The following is an 18,598-nucleotide window of genomic DNA, read 5'->3' as shown; positions in this document are numbered from 1 at the left end:
AAAGTTTACGGGTTTGAAAATGGAAATTGTGAACGGTTTCAAAACCATACATCTTCCTTTTATGAAATAAATGCACGCCGTGCAATAAACCATATATTGCTGACCACTACACCATGAAGATTATCAGTAGTAGGTCTAATTAGTCAGTTCATTTCAATTGATTTCCGTTCTTGTTTTCTGTTAAGGTTCAAGCACGCTGTCATGGGCACACTCCTCAGCTAGCACATTAGGGTTGTCTGTCCAGAACAGTGGCTGTGTGGTTAGCCAGAGAGAAATCAGTGCAGAGGCCTCATTGAGCCGGTGCTAGAATCTGAAACAAACTGTCTATCATTCAAAACCTGTTTTAAATTTTATATTGTGGGACGGTGCATATAAAATATCCTTTTACTGCCAATGAACTTTAGTGGTGTCGTTAAACAAAACAAGCTTAACTTTTTGTCATCATTGGTTATCGTCAGCTTCCTTAAAATTCATACAGTTAACATCTTTGCCATGTTACTTCGCAACAAAAACTTGTCAAGTAGCACAGGAGCATCGGCTGGGTGGGGTGTGGGTCAGGCTAAAACGTTTTTTAAATAAAAATTTATTTATTTATTATTGTATATATTATTTATTCATCACAAAATCTGCAATATTAGTTTATTCACCTGTAGGGAAAACATAGACAACGTTGGGGCGCGCTAGGTTGATATTCGAACCTATCCCGGTCACGCTTTATTTTTTCATGTGACGTACAGCTAAACGATATTCATTTCATTTCAAGTTATTTTTGTGCTTATATCCAATTAAGGTTGAAGCCCGCTGTCCTGGGCACACACCTCAGCTATCTGGGCTGTCTGGCCAGGACATTGGGTTACTTGTTAGTTGGTTAGTGAGAAAGAAGAGGTTGTAATGACCTACGCATTGAGTCCTAAAGAACTCGATCTGGGTTGGAGCCGGTACCGGGCTGCGAACCCTGTATCTACCAGCCGGTAGTCCAATGGCTTAACCACGACGCCACTGACGCCGATTGCTAAACGATAACGCAGAATGGGTAATCTAATTAATGTTTATGGACTATTCTAAGCGCTAAATTATGAATTTTTATTTTATTTTTATTTTATTTTTATTTTTATTTTTTTAATATACCCGATACTGTATGCCTACTACGTTAGCAAGCGAAGAAACTGGGGGGAAAGTACCGAGTGATACCTAAATAAAAAAACAAAACAAAAACAAACTAAAAACTAAAAAATAGACGACTGGCATCTGAGTCACAATTTGGCGGAGCTTTGAAGCGTAGTTTGTCATGAAAATCCAGTCCTAAGGTAAAGCAACAGGGAAGTCAGAAATGTCTGATTAGGGCGATTACTTTTTGTCAGTCCGTCTGTCTTCTGACCTGTGATATGCTAGGCTTGGTATGTAACAGTGTGTGGAAATGCAGTTTATGATATGAACAACAACATGCCAGAAGTTCAGTGTAAGCGAGGAGACTGGGCGTCTCGAATACAGATTTTTGGCACTCTCTTTAAAAAGCCATTTGGTCACCAGTCCAACAAATGGGCAAGAAGGTAAGTCTTAAAATTAGAGACTGGTATTTCCCCAGCCTGGCCCAGGTATTTGCTCAGACGAAATCTGTCAAGCTGGAACTGCCAAAATATGTGGAAATTGGGGAAAATAAAACAACCAAGTTGAAGTATAGTCTCACCCTGTTGAGTTGTCTCTATAATCTATTAAACTTAAAGGAACATTCCTGAGTTTGCTGTATTCAATATTGTAAGATGTTTCTGACTAATAAAATATTTCCACGATTAAACTTACATATCATGGCCGTAGCTAGAATTTTTTGTTGGGGGGGGGGGGGGGGGGAGGCAACTGAGTAGTTAATAGTCTAAAACTCCATAAACAGTTAAGAAGAGAATTTTCTTTAAGTTTCTGGAATGCTTTCCGGATTTTTTCTGGGGTGGCAACTGCCCCCCCCCCCCCCAGCTACGGCCCTGCATATTAAATATATTTTCTTGTTTAGAATATCAGTGTCTGTATATTCAATGTGTTTCTGGTCATTTTAATATATATGTGTAACAAGCCCAAACTGGATTTCGTCTTGAAATAATTTCGTATATATGAAAAAAATCTTTTTTAGGAAATTAAATTAAATTTAACGGAAGTACAAATACTAGAACGATAAAAAAACTCGTTCAATATACAGCCACTAATATTTTATGCTGAAAAATATATTTGATATGTACTTACAGTCTAAAAGTCGATAACAACTTAAACATTGCAGCAAACTCAGGAATGTCCCTTTAAGTTGTGCTGTTTGGGATTTTCCCCTTTTAAAGTAATATGCCACCTACCGTTTGTTTACGTTTCAAGTCTCACAGCAAGATGTGTAGACAGTCAAGTAATTAAGACATTTTAAGTATATTTATCCAATTCTTTCTTACATTTTATCTTAAAAAATAGTTTTTCTACACATGAACCAAAATAGGTAAAAAACATGCCAGTTAAAACATTTGTAGTTTTCTTAATTTATGGCGATCATGCCCAAAATATATATATCAAAGTGTCGTCTGCATGTGCCTGTTTATTTTTACGTATGAGTGATGTCATTGAAAATGTGAGGTCACACGTCAATCGGTTTTGCATGCCAGCATTAAAAATATGGCTATTACTACAAAATGTATAGTGAGTATTATATTTGAATAAATACTAAAAAAATATTTAGATAAAAAATCCAATAGAAATATCCAAAGCTATTTAAAACCAAAAAAAAGAAGTTTGTCCCACCATATCTTGCAAACAATATTTAAACACCATGCAGCAATCTGCTGACTGCTAAATCAATAAAAATAATTATAAAAACAGTACCTTTTTTTATTGATTGCTTTAAGACATAAAAGCAACCAACCAAATTGCAGCTATATACTTTGTTCTTATGACGTTTTGTGCTTCTATACTTGAAAATAATAAATATTAGAGTTACGTTTTTCCATTCAATGAGCGGGTACTTTTTGATTGCATCAGATATGTAGATTTTTCTGCATTGTTGGTTCAAGTAACAATTAAAAAGTTTTTTCATCTAATAAGTATAATAATAATGCAAAGCAGTTTTTGAAATGTGTATATTACATTACAAGGGTGGATCCAAGGGAAGGGACCAGGGGGACCTGTCCCTCTTATCTAAACAATTGCCTCTTTTTTTACTCCTTTTGCCCTTGGTCCCCTCCCTAAAATGTGTTTTTTTTGTCCACCCTTGCATTAGGGTTATCTGACATGCCATGGGGTGAGTCAATTATAGGTTCAAATAAAGTGCAGGTGGACATGTAGTTTTTAATTTTTTTTAATTAAGTCATTATTGTGGTGAATATGAAAATCTGTTAAAATTTACTTGTGATCATATGATGTCAGTTGCTGTTATTTACACTCATTGTTTATATTTTAAGTTATATTGTTCAGCAATTTTACCCTTTTTTCTTCTGTTTGGTACAGATGGTCATATCGTTCTTACCAGAAAAACTAATCCAACTACTTGTAGTCAGACATGAAAACTTGTGGACAGTGAAGAGACTATAAATACTGTCTTCACTGTAGTTAAGATTATCACTGTCTTTAGGCTTTGTTAATTGACCAGATATTTGTACCAATTTTAATTAAATCTTAGTCAAAATAAGGTGGTAGCTGGCAGTTTTCATCAGTTATTGTAACTTCCATGTTGGGTTACTTTTTGTGGTAAAATGTTTTGTCTACGTATTACAATGGGCGGGATGTAGCCCAGTGGTAAATCGCTCGCTCGATGCACAGTCGGTCTGGGATTGAACCATGTCGGTGGGCCCTTTGGGCTATTTCTCATTCCAGCCAGTGCACCACGACTGGTATATCAAAGGCTGTGGGATGGTGCATATAAAAGATTCCTTGCTGCAGACCTTGCCTTTTAAGGTGTGCGGGTGCGATCGGGCTCATACAGCACACATAATTTCAATCTGGTGAGTGGGAAGAATGGTGCATGTTACAATCAACAAATGGCACACATAAAATAGATGGGTATATTTATTTCCACTGTTTACAAAAATCAACAGTTTTCATAGCTCATTTACATGCAGCTGATAGGATGGTCCTTTTATTAAAACAATAAAAATTTAAAACATGGCAGTTGTTAAACTGGTATTTCTCTTTGTTGAACAAATCGGGAAATACTGGTTTAATAGACAATTTTGTAGATGTACCAGTCAAAATCCAATCGGAGCTACACTGCCTATTTTATTTATTTTGGAGTGATTTTTCACTTGCCTTAGCATATTGAGGGGTGTGATTTTCCACTCACCTTAATTTTCAAAAACCAAGAACTGCTTGCTGCTAATCGAAAAGAGTAGCCCATGAAGTGTCGACAGTGGGTTTCCTCTCTCAATATCTGTGTGGTCCTTAACCATATGTCTGCTGATGCCATATAACTCTAAATAAAATGTGTTGAGTGCATCATTAAACAAAACATATCTTTCTTTCTTTCTCTTTACATATTACGTTATACAGTAATTACATTGTTTAAGAAATTGGTGCTTAACATAGCCACATGTATAACCACCTGCAGGCACCTGAAAATTGCAATAATTTCGTTAGCACGTCGATCACGTAAGTATAGTTTGCGTAACCCATTTTCAGTTTGAACATTAAATTTATGACATCATTTACATGATGATGATGGGTTCTGTAAAAATAAAATGGGTTACCTGAATTTGATTTTGCGTAACCTCTAAATGGTTAACACAAATTTTGAATTCTTAGAGGCTTGCACTTGTTTTGAAGATATTTACTTTCAGTTGGGTGTGTGTACTCAGGTATATATGTAGAGACAACAAAGATAGTCAGAGTACCTCTACCCCTTTAAAGAATTCCATTAAAACACATGCACTTGATTGACCCCTAGATTATGAAGACCTTAACAGGCACATCAAAGAAATATCAGTATTAAAAAAATACACTGTCTGAGGAAGGAAACACAAACATGACTGTACGTGTATGAAGTAATGACTTAATGTCCTGAACATTAGTGTTGGGAAGAAATCCTGTATGCTGGGTGTGGGTGTCTTCAAGTTACCAGGTGTGGGAATTTCAAATCCATCGGCCATGCTGATTTTCATAATGAACCATGAAAACTATTGGCAGCCACCAATATTCCAGACTATATTTTATTTATAGTCTACTGTAGTTGGAGGTTTTAATAGTTGTAATATCTGGAATAATCATGCAGCTTTAACACATTTATTTTTGATTAATTACTGAAAAAAACTATTTTTAAATGACAAAATTACCCGAACATCTATTTTCTTGCATTATTTTCTAATCTGGATGAATACAATATGTACATTAGATGTATTCCTACAATCTGTAATCCAGCATTTTATTTAGCTAGTAACATTAGGTAATACAGCTTTAACGATAAAATAAATTATCAACTTAATCCAAGGCAGATAATCAAATCTGAAAAAATTGGTTCTGAATCTAGTATAAACTCAAAATGCTTTTCATGAGAGCTAACTAAGTGATTATTAAGAAACAAAAATGATCTGGAGATCTAAGTATATGTTTAACAACCTTATTGTTATGTACAAATAAGAACAGAAGGCACAATAGTGACAACAAATTTAATTATGTTTTTGGTAAAGTTTTTCTACAAATTTGTCTAAAATATAACTTAGCACCCTATAAATATGTCAAAATGACAATAAAAATCAACTTCTTTACAAATTTGAGTTTTCAGAATTTCATACATAAAAAATTAACAATGTTAATGGAAACTAAAGACATTAACCCACTATTGGCACATGCTATTTTTAATATAAAAATAAATTGCTATTAAAATCTTAGTTCAGGTTGCCTATATATAATACCATATTTAAGAGCAGTTGTATATGGCAAGTCAAATACCATGTAAAAAGAAATTATTGAAATCTTTACAGTATGAATTATAGGCCAAAACCAACTTTTCTTCAGTACTAACTTTGATTCAAACTCCATTCAGAGCCATGTACAGAGATTATTGTCACGGTCAAGGTCATTGTGAACTTGCATGATCAAGTGATGGCTAATTAATCAACCAGTATAGTTTAATTAAATAAAATGACAAAATCATAATATTTTTTTATTATGCACTGAATATGTGCTATAGGGTGTATACTACCAAATCAAATCCCATAGACGACAATAGTAACATATGCGGCTAAAACTCCTACCTGCAACGTATCAACCGACATAAACGCCATGGATATAAATACTACCACCCCTTACACTTAAAGTGAATCAGAAAAAAATGGGGGTCAAGCTGCTCGTTTCTGAGATAACGGGTAGCGTCTATGACTACCCTAGTTTCGCACAAAATTCGAGTACTTTTTTTTACAGGTACCCCATACATGTTTCAAGCACAAGGCTACTTGACACATTGGTACTAGATGAAATAAAATTGCACATTTATTTTACCCAGATGAAACTATTATTTTTTACAACCAACACACTCACATTTATAACCAATCACAGGACTTGTGGTGTTCACTTCTCTATCAAAAGTTGGGTGCACCTCGAACTTTGACCCAGCCAGAAGTTATTTGGTATAGTACTACCTATACTATCAAGTCATTTATGTTGTTTTACAAGTCAGGTTGATGAAAGCCTTGTCGTAAATTAGAGCGTTTGTTTACACTGTGCATAGAGGAGATGGATAGAGCTGACGTCACTTCGCCCCAAGCTATACCACAGGACGTCACAAAAACAAAACAAAATGGCTGCCCCCAGTTAGCAGGAATAATCACATTTTTTTATTAACTCTAAAATTACGCGTTAAAGTGTCAGTATGTGTTGGTCATCTGTATATGCATCTTTCCAACACATCAGGCTCATATTTGAGTTGATCCTTCCTTTAACAATAACAGGAAAAGCGTACACATAAAAAATATATGTTAAGATCATTCATTACGTTTTTAGTTGACAGTGTTTATAAAGCATGGTAGACAAACAATAACAGTATGCAAACTAAATGCAATCAAAGTTCATGCTTTTACAGCTTTGTTGTTAAAAACAGTATGTAGTGGTAAATGGGGTCGTGTTCATATTGGGATAGTTTTTGATAAACACGTACATATTGTATGTTGTTATGAGAAATCTGTTTGAAAATACACGCTAAACACTGATATTATTATTAAATATGATCTGCAATCAGTAATCAAAAGAACAAAACATTTACAGTGTATGTTTTATACAATAGAAAAAAACACAAAAAACATACAATATAAGTTATATGTACCAAAAAATGCATGATACTAGAAGCATTTATTAATTTATAAATATGTATATAACCAAGGTGATCTTTCCAAGAAAATAAAATATATACATTTGATTTAGTGATGTTGCAAAATATCGAACATAATTGTATCTTTGCTATTTTATTTTACTTTTCTTAAACTTCATCATGTTAATTAATATTGGTTAATACATGTATTATATTACTTTGTATTCCATGTATTCCAGTAAGAATAAATTCACTTCCTTTGTATGACACAAATTAGTTTCCATGTCTGATATGGTAAACATTTTCCAATAAAACTGATCTAAACAATATATCAATTTACTCAGCTGTATAGTATACAGGATTTGTATATAAAACGTACGGTATCTTGCATTTTATTTACAAATGCACGTACCTGTCAAAAATTGTGTCGTACAGCACTTAAGAGAATTAAAGAATGTGTTTATTAGTAACCTCCAATTTTGTCGAAAATAATAGTTTGCGTTTTAAAAAATTTGTATTCTAATTTTTAATACTGATTTCAACCTTTTGTTTAGGTGCATTAATTTATTGGGAATAGTTAATTATATTTGCACAAAAAAGAAACATTACAAATTAAATTATAGTGACCATAAAGTGTTTTATCTGTATTTGTGTTTTTATTTATTTATAGTGTTCAACAGTTATTATAGTACAGGTGTCCGGTGCATACACTGATCAATACCATGACTAGTGAAGTTTGAAAATCATTGTTAGTGGGTTTAGGTTTATATCTGTATTCTAACCTGTTGTATATTTGAATTTGGATAAGTCAGTGTAAACCAATTATAACTAATGATCAGTCAGGGTTTAGGTTGAAGCCCATACAATATTAGCAATTTGGCAAAATTGCTAAGAAAATGGCAGTAATCTACATGTATAAACAACAGATGGCTTTCAAATTAGCTTCTTGTTGAATTCGTAATGAAAATACATTTGCCAAATTCAATTTTAATTTTCATTTGGCAATTTCTTGAGCGATAGCTTAAAAATTGATCAGTGATAAAACTTCGATCTGAATGCTATGTACATGACATACAGGTATGCACTAAGGAAGTATTAGTGTAAACAAATGGTTCAACTTCCTCATTGTGAATCTGACAGCAATTGAAATAAATGTATGTGTAAGATAACACTTTGTTTAAACAGACAGATAAGATATAATTATATTAAGTTAGACTGTTACTTCTGAATTCACACATACAACTATCAAATATTTGATCATTCTGATAGTCTTCAGACAAAACTCACTACATTTTTCCAGTAGCAAAGGATCTTTTAAATGCACTTTCCCCCAGACAGAACAGCACACACCACAGCCTTTTGTAGACTGGTTGGAATGGAGAAAATTGAATCAGATAATGTATCTATATACTGAGGGGGTTCATTCTTGCCACCAAAACACACCATGTAAGTACTCTACTTACATGTACATTACCGGTTTGCATGATCTTAAATCAGTTCCTTGTGTTTGTGAATGAACTTGTATATATATATATATATATATATATATATATATATATATATATATATATATATGTGAGTTGGGTTATATCTGAGTGGGGTTTTTTTCCTAGTGAGGTTTTGTCCATTTACCATTGAATATTGGGGTGGTGGGTATATGTATTGTTATATGTTCCAGTTTTGCATTACAAAAATTTAAGATACTTTTATTTTAATGTTACACTGAACATGCAAAGGTTTTGATGTTTCGTAAATATATAGAGGATATTTCATGTTTTTTGTCAAATATGATTTATATCTCAAGTGAAGTTTGCAATCATATCTTGATGAGTGTGATATGATTGCAAACTTCACAAGATGAGGTATAAATCATATTTGACAAAAGACATGAAATTTTCTATTTATTATATAACGTTTGGCAATGTACCTTTATTTTTAAAATGCCAGCAGCAAAATAGTTCCTGTTTTCTTACAGTGAAGATAACACTTTCTACAGTGACGATAACACATTTTGGAGTGAAGTGAAAATTTCATTCTAAAATGTGTTATCGTCACTGAGTGACTGATAAAATATTTCACTGATATTTTCAGATATTTCACTGCATATTATATAATAAATTAATTTACTTATTTCACCATGGGTTTTAATAGTAACTGGTGCTCAATCATTTAAATGATTGTTGATTAAGCCAGGTGTAAGTGTTTTAAATTCTTTTCTTAAAACAATCTTTACTATTAGCAGGCCTTCTAGAATACGGTGGCCCGATGCCCGAGGCCAGTGTTTTTTGGATTCGAGCCAGTAAAAGTTACTTTGTGCAATCCCGAATAAATCTACAACGCTACGTCCTACGATCATACAAAAACAAAAGAAACATCTACAAGTCACTTCTTTCGATTTGAAATCACGTGCAATATTTTACTAACAAATAGTTGGCCACCAGTAATCTCTGACCCATCCATGACATCAATATACCTATTGATATAACTTTATTAAAGTTATAAAGTGTAAACATTGGAAAAACAAAAGTTCATTCTTTTGCCGCCATTTTGTTTTTTACACTGGAATCCAAAGATTTGTTACTCTAATACTAATAATATGCAAAACGGTAACCAGGTTTTTATTAGTTTTAAAGGTTGCATGTCACTATTTACAAATACTTTAAATGTGTAAATTATTAATTTAATTTATAAAATATGACATAAATTGCAAAAAGTTTTTTTAAAAAGCTTAGGAACACAGTATCATGAAATAGATAAATTTAACAAAGTATCCAAATTACTAATATGTGTTGGGGGGGGGGGGGGTAAGCCTTAAACTGTAATACATGTACACTTTATGCTTAAAAAGGTTCTTAATTGTTTATTTTCTCTTTTTGTTTTTTGGAGGGTGGATGGGGGGGGGGTGAGTTCCCATTCATAAGTAAATAAATAATGCTGTTAATTGTTGTAATATCTCAGTAACATGGATTATTTTTTATAACTTAGGTGGTTTTAGTGCATGGAAACAATTATTTTAAAAATAGGTACAGTAACTTTATTCTAAACTGATGAAAATTATTTGCATATTTTTCTAAACAAACCATAAAGTATGCCTAATGAGCCTATGTGTTGTGTAAATTGACAAATTGATTAAACATGATCTCAGTATGAAAAATAGACATTAAAAAGTTAATTATTTTAATTTACTGTTTTTTGTTTTGTTTTATCAACAGTTAAAATTGGGCAAGTGGATTTTTCACCATGGCCAGTGAATTTTCAAATCCACTGGCTCTATGGCAAGTGAATTTTAAAAATATTCAAGAACCCCTTACGGGTAGACACTACTAACCAGTTCATGAATTAAAATAAGTTTGTTTTTTCTTCCAAAATATTTGGTTAACAATGTAGTGCTGGAATTGTGAAAAAGGTCTTAAATTTGAAAGAAGAAAACCATTACAATTGAGTGTTTATTTTGTATTATTATATTTTGTACATATTGAATATTCACTCATCTCCCCAAAATATAAGAATTTGTCATGTGGTGTGTGGAAATGATTTAAGGTAACCACAGATGTTATATTCTGGTGTTAAGATATGGATGTTTATAAATGCAAACATTAAAATGTATAAGAGAATTAGTAGATTTATTTTAAAATTATTTTTCTCTTTTTTAAAAATTAAATTTTTGGTTTCAAGTCCACACACATTTGACAAAGAGACAGACATTTTGTGTGTGTGTGTGTGTGTGTGTGTGTGCATGTGTGTGTGTGACGGGGATGTGTGTTACAAATATCTATAAGTAGATTGATGATAAGATGAATGATGAAGCCATAGTATTTCACTTTTGGTTGGGACTACTTAACAGTGTTGTTTTCACACCTGCTGTCAGTTCAGCCAGGGTCTGGGGTACATGAAGTCTGCAGTCCCTGATGAGTAATCACCCCAACATGGGGTCATTCACTCAATAGACACAACTGTAATTATACCCGTAAATGGGTGAAACTTGGCATATTGTCTTACACCTGCCCATTGAGCCAAGCAGTTCACTCTCTCCGGGTTGAAGTTGTATTGGAATTAAAATTCTGCCATTGCCCATCTTCCATATACATGTATATGTATTCAGGGAACATTTTGTTCAGTATCATGCCGCGATTCGTTACACAATTTTAAAACATTAACCAGTAGTTGCTAATCAATTTTCAGTTGATGAAAAATATCTCTAATCAAGATTTTGAAAACAAAATGTTCCCTGGTATCTTCCTGTTTTACAATTGTATATTCCATACATATTTGCGAAAGAGTACATTACCAAAATAAAGCTGCAAGTGTACTATTGTAAAATAAGTTAAATTAAAGGTTGTAAAGGAAGTTTGTACAAATGTACACTGATCTTAAAGGTTAAGAAAAGCTGTCTGGCTTGCACATTGATCTTGGGGTTTGTTGACCAACAAAAGAGCCAGGTGGTGTGTACTTGAAAAATTTCAGCCGGGGCAGGTGATTTGCTTACACTGTGTGATGGAATGCTGGACATTGATTTGACCTCCCTGTAAACATGGGGCATTCACGGTTTGGATGTTGATGAACATCAGCAGATGTGGAGGAAATGTACTGGAAACATTCTCCACAAAACTCTCCCAAGCATACATCTAGATCAAGAACATTAAAAGTTGGCTATAATTGCAGTTGTCTGATTAAGATATTTGGTTACTACGAAGTTGAGGCGTTCAGGATTTTTATTGACCCAGTACTATGACAGTTGCAGTACAAATATGCATTGTCTGTTATTTTAGCAAATCTGAATTTAATTTTAAAGAATTTAAAATTTATTACAAAATTTGAGGCGAATTTTTTTTTTTTTTTACACTAAGTAAATTTACATGTATACATGTAGTCTGTTATTGTATATTTTGTTGTTAATTGCTCGTGCTTGTATTAGAAGACTAAAACACATGGCACAATGTATTTAACACTACTTAAATTACCTGGGGTAACAGCCAGGGCTAGTTCAGGGTTAGCAAAACAATTTGCCAAATTATCTTTAAATATGCAAAATCTACTGTAATTTTTCAACAGAATACCAATTATTACATGAAATGTTTTCGCCAAATCAAAATAAAATTTGCCAGTTCCTGAAATTCGCAATTGGTGAATTTGGCGAGTGGCAGAGCTAGCCCTGAATAGCATACATGTACTTTTAATATAACCAGCAAGGAACATTTTGTTCAGTATTGTGTCACGATTTGCCACACGTTTGAGAGATTGCTACACAATTTTAAAACATAAAATAGTAGTTGCTAATCAATTATCAATTGACCAGTAAGGTTGCTTATAAAAATTTTGAAGAAGAAAATGTTCGTTGGATAGTTGGTTTTATATAATAATAATATTATGTTGAATTCATTGAATACATGTATATACACGAACTGGCACACAGGCCAAATAAAACAAAGTTTGATGTATTGTCTTATATTTAATGTTTTATTATATATTGTATGTGCACATTATTTGATATCATTTACTGGTTCCATACACTGTACATTGTACATATTTAGGTACATTTAGTTTTGTAATGTTTATTTTACAGATTTTTCATGGTAAAAGATGGCTTTTTGTTTTACTATGGAGACCGTGAACGGAAGGAATTCGACAGACGTCAATACTTCAACATTCACCCGAAGGTAAGTCATATAAACACACACATTTCAGAAAGCTGCCTCAAAGAGAATACAGTACCTGTATTAAGGTTGCTAAATGTATATCATAGTTACAAGTGGCAACCCCTGCAATTAAGAAAATGTTCACAGCAAAAAAAACCATCATTGTACTGAAAAGACCCTGAATATAGTCCAAAGCATAAAAGTGCCATGGAGAATTAAAAAATCCATGGCAATCTCCACAGCATTGCCGATTGCCAAGGGCAGTTGCAGGGGTAGAGTGGAATATTTTACTATTTTTACATTTATTTGTGATAAATAACTACAAATTAATAAATCTCATTATTGAATTATTTAGTTGTAATTTTTTTTTATGGATATGTAGTTGAAGGTATAATGCTATCACTTCAAAAAAGTAGTCTCCATTATATGCAGCTTTGAAGTAGCACCTTTAAGGTTAAGGAGCTGCTTGTCCGTGCTGTTTTATGTGGCTGAATATTAAACACAGGTTTGATCATACATACATGTACATGTACATGTCTCCTCTCCTTCACCATCATATACTATCATGATTTACTTTTAGTAATTACTCTTTATTTTTGATTGGAAGAGAAAATGCCACTTCATGATGGTCATAATCAGTAATATAGAAAAACATCTACCGTACATATATTCAGTTATTTCTGCTAGAAAACCAGACAGGTAATGGGTGTGGTAACTATACCTGTGCGATTTCCTGTTAATGGGTTTTTAATAGCCGTGATGGAGACATGCCTATATTAGCTGGGAGTGTTGTTGGGTTACCAGGTATATAGAACCAGTATACAAGACTTTAGGATCAGCTTACAAAAACAGCTACATGGATTTGTATAATAATAATGTGTAAAAAAAATTACAATATACATGAATGTGATCCACAAGATATAATAATAAAAAGTTCATAACTTTTTTATTTAACTTACTTTTGTAAGTTGTTGACTTGGTTCTGAAAATGATAGCTAAAAAGTGTAAAAATTGAAACTATTATAAGGTAACAGCAAAACAATGTATTTTGTCTATACGTTATTTAATATTAAAAATATCTTCTTTTTTTTTCTTTTTTTTTTAACAATTTGACCTTTTGTTGCATTTTTATAACCTTTTATTTATTTATTTTTTTTAGCTAGAAGGAAAATTACATGTAGATGCCGTTATTATGTAGCATCATACCTGATGTAGTAAATTCAGAACAGCTGGGAATAATTTGTACTGTTCACACTTTAATTTACCTTTGTCAGATGTTTGATTTCAGTGATCATAAATGGTTCTGATAGTGAAAAAAATATGCTGTATTGTTTAAAAACTAGGGTCTGTCCCTTTAAAACCTGACTGTTTTGTTAGACCCATGTCTGATTTATAGTGGGCTACTGCACCAGTAAGTGATGTACATGTAATGTCTGATTTATAGTGGGCTACTGCACCAGTAAGTGATGTACATGTAATGTCTGATTTATAGTGGGCTACTGCACCAGTAAGTGATGTACATGTAATGTCTGATTTATAGTGGGCTACTGCACCAGTAAGTGATGTACATGTAATGTCTGATTTATAGTGGGCTACTGCACCAGTAAGTGATGTACATGTAATGTCTGATTTATAGTGGGCTACTGCACCAGTAAGTGATGTACATGTAATGTCTGATTTATAGTGGGCTACTGCACCAGTAAGTGATGTACATGTAATGTCTGATTTATAGTGGGCTACTGCACCAGTAAGTGATGTACATGTAATGTCTGATTTATAGTGGGCTACTGCACCAGTAAGTGATGTACATGTAATGTCTGATTTATAGTGGGCTACTGCACCAGTAAGTGATGTACATGTAATGTCTGATTTATAGTGGGCTACTGCACCAGTAAGTGATGTACATGTAATGTCTGATTTATAGTGGGCTACTGCACCAGTAAGTGATGTACATGTAATGTCTGATTTATAGTGGGCTACTGCACCAGTAAGTGATGTACATGTAATGTCTGATTTATAGTGGGCTACTGCACCAGTAAGTGATGTACATGTAATGTCTGATTTATAGTGGGCTACTGCACCAGTAAGTGATGTACATGTAATGTCTGATTTATAGTGGGCTACTGCACCAGTAAGTGATGTACATGTAATGTCTGATTTATAGTGGGCTACTGCACCAGTAAGTGATGTACATGTAATGTCTGATTTATAGTGGGCTACTGCACCAGTAAGTGATGTACATGTAATGTCTGATTTATAGTGGGCTACTGCACCAGTAAGTGATGTACATGTAATGTCTGATTTATAGTGGGCTACTGCACCAGTAAGTGATGTACATGTAATGTCTGATTTATAGTGGGCTACTGCACCAGTAAGTGATGTACATGTAATGTCTGATTTATAGTGGGCTACTGCACCAGTAAGTGATGTACATGTAATGTCTGATTTATAGTGGGCTACTGCACCAGTAAGTGATGTACATGTAATGTCTGATTTATAGTGGGCTACTGCACCAGTAAGTGATGTACATGTAATGTCTGATTTATAGTGGGCTACTGCACCAGTAAGTGATGTACATGTAATGTCTGATTTATAGTGGGCTACTGCACCAGTAAGTGATGTACATGTAATGTCTGATTTATAGTGGGCTACTGCACCAGTAAGTGATGTACATGTAATGTCTGATTTATAGTGGGCTACTGCACCAGTAAGTGATGTACATGTAATGTCTGATTTATAGTGGGCTACTGCACCAGTAAGTGATGTACATGTAATGTCTGATTTATAGTGGGCTACTGCACCAGTAAGTGATGTACATGTAATGTCTGATTTATAGTGGGCTACTGCACCAGTAAGTGATGTACATGTAATGTCTGATTTATAGTGGGCTACTGCACCAGTAAGTGATGTACATGTAATGTCTGATTTATAGTGGGCTACTGCACCAGTAAGTGATGTACATGTAATGTCTGATTTATAGTGGGCTACTGCACCAGTAAGTGATGTACATGTAATGTCTGATTTATAGTGGGCTACTGCACCAGTAAGTGATGTACATGTAATGTCTGATTTATAGTGGGCTACTGCACCAGTAAGTGATGTACATGTAATGTCTGATTTATAGTGGGCTACTGCACCAGTAAGTGATGTACATGTAATGTCTGATTTATAGTGGGCTACTGCACCAGTAAGTGATGTACATGTAATGTCTGATTTATAGTGGGCTACTGCACCAGTAAGTGATGTACATGTAATGTCTGATTTATAGTGGGCTACTGCACCAGTAAGTGATGTACATGTAATGTCTGATTTATAGTGGGCTACTGCACCAGTAAGTGATGTACATGTAATGTCTGATTTATAGTGGGCTACTGCACCAGTAAGTGATGTACATGTAATGTCTGATTTATAGTGGGCTACTGCACCAGTAAGTGATGTACATGTAATGTCTGATTTATAGTGGGCTACTGCACCAGTAAGTGATGTACATGTAATGTCTGATTTATAGTGGGCTACTGCACCAGTAAGTGATGTACATGTAATGTCTGATTTATAGTGGGCTACTGCACCAGTAAGTGATGTACATGTAATGTCTGATTTATAGTGGGCTACTGCACCAGTAAGTGATGTACATGTAATGTCTGATTTATAGTGGGCTACTGCACCAGTAAGTGATGTACATGTAATGTCTGATTTATAGTGGGCTACTGCACCAGTAAGTGATGTACATGTAATGTCTGATTTATAGTGGGCTACTGCACCAGTAAGTGATGTACATGTAATGTCTGATTTATAGTGGGCTACTGCACCAGTAAGTGATGTACATGTAATGTCTGATTTATAGTGGGCTACTGCACCAGTAAGTGATGTACATGTAATGTCTGATTTATAGTGGGCTACTGCACCAGTAAGTGATGTACATGTAATGTCTGATTTATAGTGGGCTACTGCACCAGTAAGTGATGTACATGTAATGTCTGATTTATAGTGGGCTACTGCACCAGTAAGTGATGTACATGTAATGTCTGATTTATAGTGGGCTACTGCACCAGTAAGTGATGTACATGTAATGTCTGATTTATAGTGGGCTACTGCACCAGTAAGTGATGTACATGTAATGTCTGATTTATAGTGGGCTACTGCACCAGTAAGTGATGTACATGTAATGTCTGATTTATAGTGGGCTACTGCACCAGTAAGTGATGTACATGTAATGTCTGATTTATAGTGGGCTACTGCACCAGTAAGTGATGTACATGTAATGTCTGATTTATAGTGGGCTACTGCACCAGTAAGTGATGTACATGTAATGTCTGATTTATAGTGGGCTACTGCACCAGTAAGTGATGTACATGTAATGTCTGATTTATAGTGGGCTACTGCACCAGTAAGTGATGTACATGTAATGTCTGATTTATAGTGGGCTACTGCACCAGTAAGTGATGTACATGTAATGTCTGATTTATAGTGGGCTACTGCACCAGTAAGTGATGTACATGTAATGTCTGATTTATAGTGGGCTACTGCACCAGTAAGTGATGTACATGTAATGTCTGATTTATAGTGGGCTACTGCACCAGTAAGTGATGTACATGTAATGTCTGATTTATAGTGGGCTACTGCACCAGTAAGTGATGTACATGTAATGTCTGATTTATAGTGGGCTACTGCACCAGTAAGTGATGTACATGTAATGTCTGATTTATAGTGGGCTACTGCACCAGTAAGTGATGTACATGTAATGTCTGATTTATAGTGGGCTACTGCACCAGTAAGTGATGTACATGTAATGTCTGATTTATAGTGGGCTACTGCACCAGTAAGTGATGTACATGTAATGTCTGATTTATAGTGGGCTACTGCACCAGTAAGTGATGTACATGTAATGTCTGATTTATAGTGGGCTACTGCACCAGTAAGTGATGTACATGTAATGTCTGATTTATAGTGGGCTACTGCACCAGTAAGTGATGTACATGTAATGTCTGATTTATAGTGGGCTACTGCACCAGTAAGTGATGTACATGTAATGTCTGATTTATAGTGGGCTACTGCACCAGTAAGTGATGTACATGTAATGTCTGATTTATAGTGGGCTACTGCACCAGTAAGTGATGTACATGTAATGTCTGATTTATAGTGGGCTACTGCACCAGTAAGTGATGTACATGTAATGTCTGATTTATAGTGGGCTACTGCACCAGTAAGTGATGTACATGTAATGTCTGATTTATAGTGGGCTACTGCACCAGTAAGTGATGTACATGTAATGTCTGATTTATAGTGGGCTACTGCACCAGTAAGTGATGTACATGTAATGTCTGATTTATAGTGGGCTACTGCACCAGTAAGTGATGTACATGTAATGTCTGATTTATAGTGGGCTACTGCACCAGTAAGTGATGTACATGTAATGTCTGATTTATAGTGGGCTACTGCACCAGTAAGTGATGTACATGTAATGTCTGATTTATAGTGGGCTACTGCACCAGTAAGTGATGTACATGTAATGTCTGATTTATAGTGGGCTACTGCACCAGTAAGTGATGTACATGTAATGTCTGATTTATAGTGGGCTACTGCACCAGTAAGTGATGTACATGTAATGTCTGATTTATAGTGGGCTACTGCACCAGTAAGTGATGTACATGTAATGTCTGATTTATAGTGGGCTACTGCACCAGTAAGTGATGTACATGTAATG

General features: G+C 34.3%; 1 protein-coding gene across 11 annotated transcripts in view; it reads left to right on the top strand.

Annotated features, from left to right (window-relative positions):
- The first annotated feature begins 1,315 nt into the window (after positions 1-1,315).
- The window catches only part of LOC121371270 (pleckstrin homology domain-containing family D member 1-like), a 75,612-nt gene continuing 58,329 nt past the window's right edge, over positions 1,316-18,598 (top strand). For all 11 annotated transcript variants that reach the window (XM_041497031.1, XM_041497030.1, XM_041497039.1 and 8 more), the window contains exons 1-2: positions 1,316-1,550; positions 12,822-12,915. In XM_041497031.1, the coding sequence (XP_041352965.1) occupies positions 1,432-1,550; positions 12,822-12,915 (213 nt within the window). In that variant the 5' untranslated portion in view covers positions 1,316-1,431. The remainder of the gene's footprint in view (positions 1,551-12,821; positions 12,916-18,598) is intronic.

Source organism: Gigantopelta aegis, chromosome 4, assembly GCF_016097555.1.
Source record: "Gigantopelta aegis isolate Gae_Host chromosome 4, Gae_host_genome, whole genome shotgun sequence".
Taxonomy (NCBI): domain Eukaryota; kingdom Metazoa; phylum Mollusca; class Gastropoda; order Neomphalida; family Peltospiridae; genus Gigantopelta; species Gigantopelta aegis.
The sequence above is the reverse complement of the archived record's forward strand: the minus strand, read 5'-3'. Positions and strand labels throughout refer to the sequence as shown.